At 36.9% G+C, this 1,010-nt stretch overlaps 1 protein-coding gene across 1 annotated transcript in view; it reads right to left on the bottom strand.

Moving 5' to 3' along the window:
* Positions 1–574, bottom strand: part of LOC110030447 (syndetin) — a 97,323-nt gene extending 96,749 nt beyond the window's left edge. Inside the window, exon 1 of the mRNA XM_020733161.1 lies at positions 225–574. Within this exon, the coding sequence (XP_020588820.1) occupies positions 225–419 (195 nt within the window). The 5' untranslated portion in view covers positions 420–574. The remainder of the gene's footprint in view (positions 1–224) is intronic.
* Positions 575–1,010: the final 436 nt, after the last annotated feature.

Below are 1,010 nucleotides of genomic sequence, written 5' to 3' on the forward strand. Positions count from 1 at the left end.
AATTTTCAGGTTTATATATATATATATATATATATATTATCTATCATGATTCTCCGGCACCAACCCATGAAGAGCTGTAGTGCATAAGCACTAGAAACCAATCTCAGCCATACACTAAATTCGACCCACAGCTCCAGCAGAGCCGAGATTATGATCCTCCGCCGCTCATACACCCAATTATAACGAAAAAAAAAAAATAAAGAAAAAGATATTGAAAATGGAACCTCGGGTCGATCGGACGTGGAAGGAAGGAGGCCGAGCGATCGAGCGGAACGGACGGAGCTGATGATTTTCTCCCCAAACCTAGAAAGATCCATACCGCCGCCTTGAATGAAGAATAGTGGAAGGAACAACAGCGGCCCCGGGGGCTCGAGTTCATGAACGCATCGACCGCCTTCCCACGACGATTCCCGCTGCATCGCTTAACTCCCGAGCGCAGCAATGGCGAGATCGGCCATCTGACGGGATCTTCGAAGTCCAGACGAGGACGGATCGGAATCGAATCTCCGGTGAGAGGGTTCGGAGAATTGGAGTCCAGAACTCTCAATATCGCTTCGGTGAGAGGGTTCTAATCACTTTGGTTTTGTAAATAGCAATGTTTGAAGGGTTGGGTTAGTAATTAATCACATAACAATAAAATACTTAATATTTAAAAAGTTCAAATTTATGTTTTTTTATTCATAAATTTAAAATATCAAAATATTATTTATGTAAATATTAATGTTGAGGATTGACGTATAAATAAATAAGAATTGTGTGATATCTAAGTAAATATCCCTAAAAAAATGGGAAGGGAAATATGAGAATGAATTCCAAAATTGATGTTTTTTTGTTAGATATGTAAATACACAGAAATTGTGTGTCATTCATGCTAAACACTCAAAATATTATTATTTACAACCATCCATTTTCTCAAATATGAAAGTTTAGGATGAATCTTTACAATATTTTTCTTTTTTTATTAAATTGTCAATTATTTAATCATGAAATAAAATGATAGCTGGTTTTAC

This window comes from Phalaenopsis equestris, unplaced genomic scaffold (assembly GCF_001263595.1).
Source record: "Phalaenopsis equestris unplaced genomic scaffold, ASM126359v1 Scaffold000719, whole genome shotgun sequence".
In the NCBI taxonomy this organism is placed as follows: domain Eukaryota; kingdom Viridiplantae; phylum Streptophyta; class Magnoliopsida; order Asparagales; family Orchidaceae; genus Phalaenopsis; species Phalaenopsis equestris.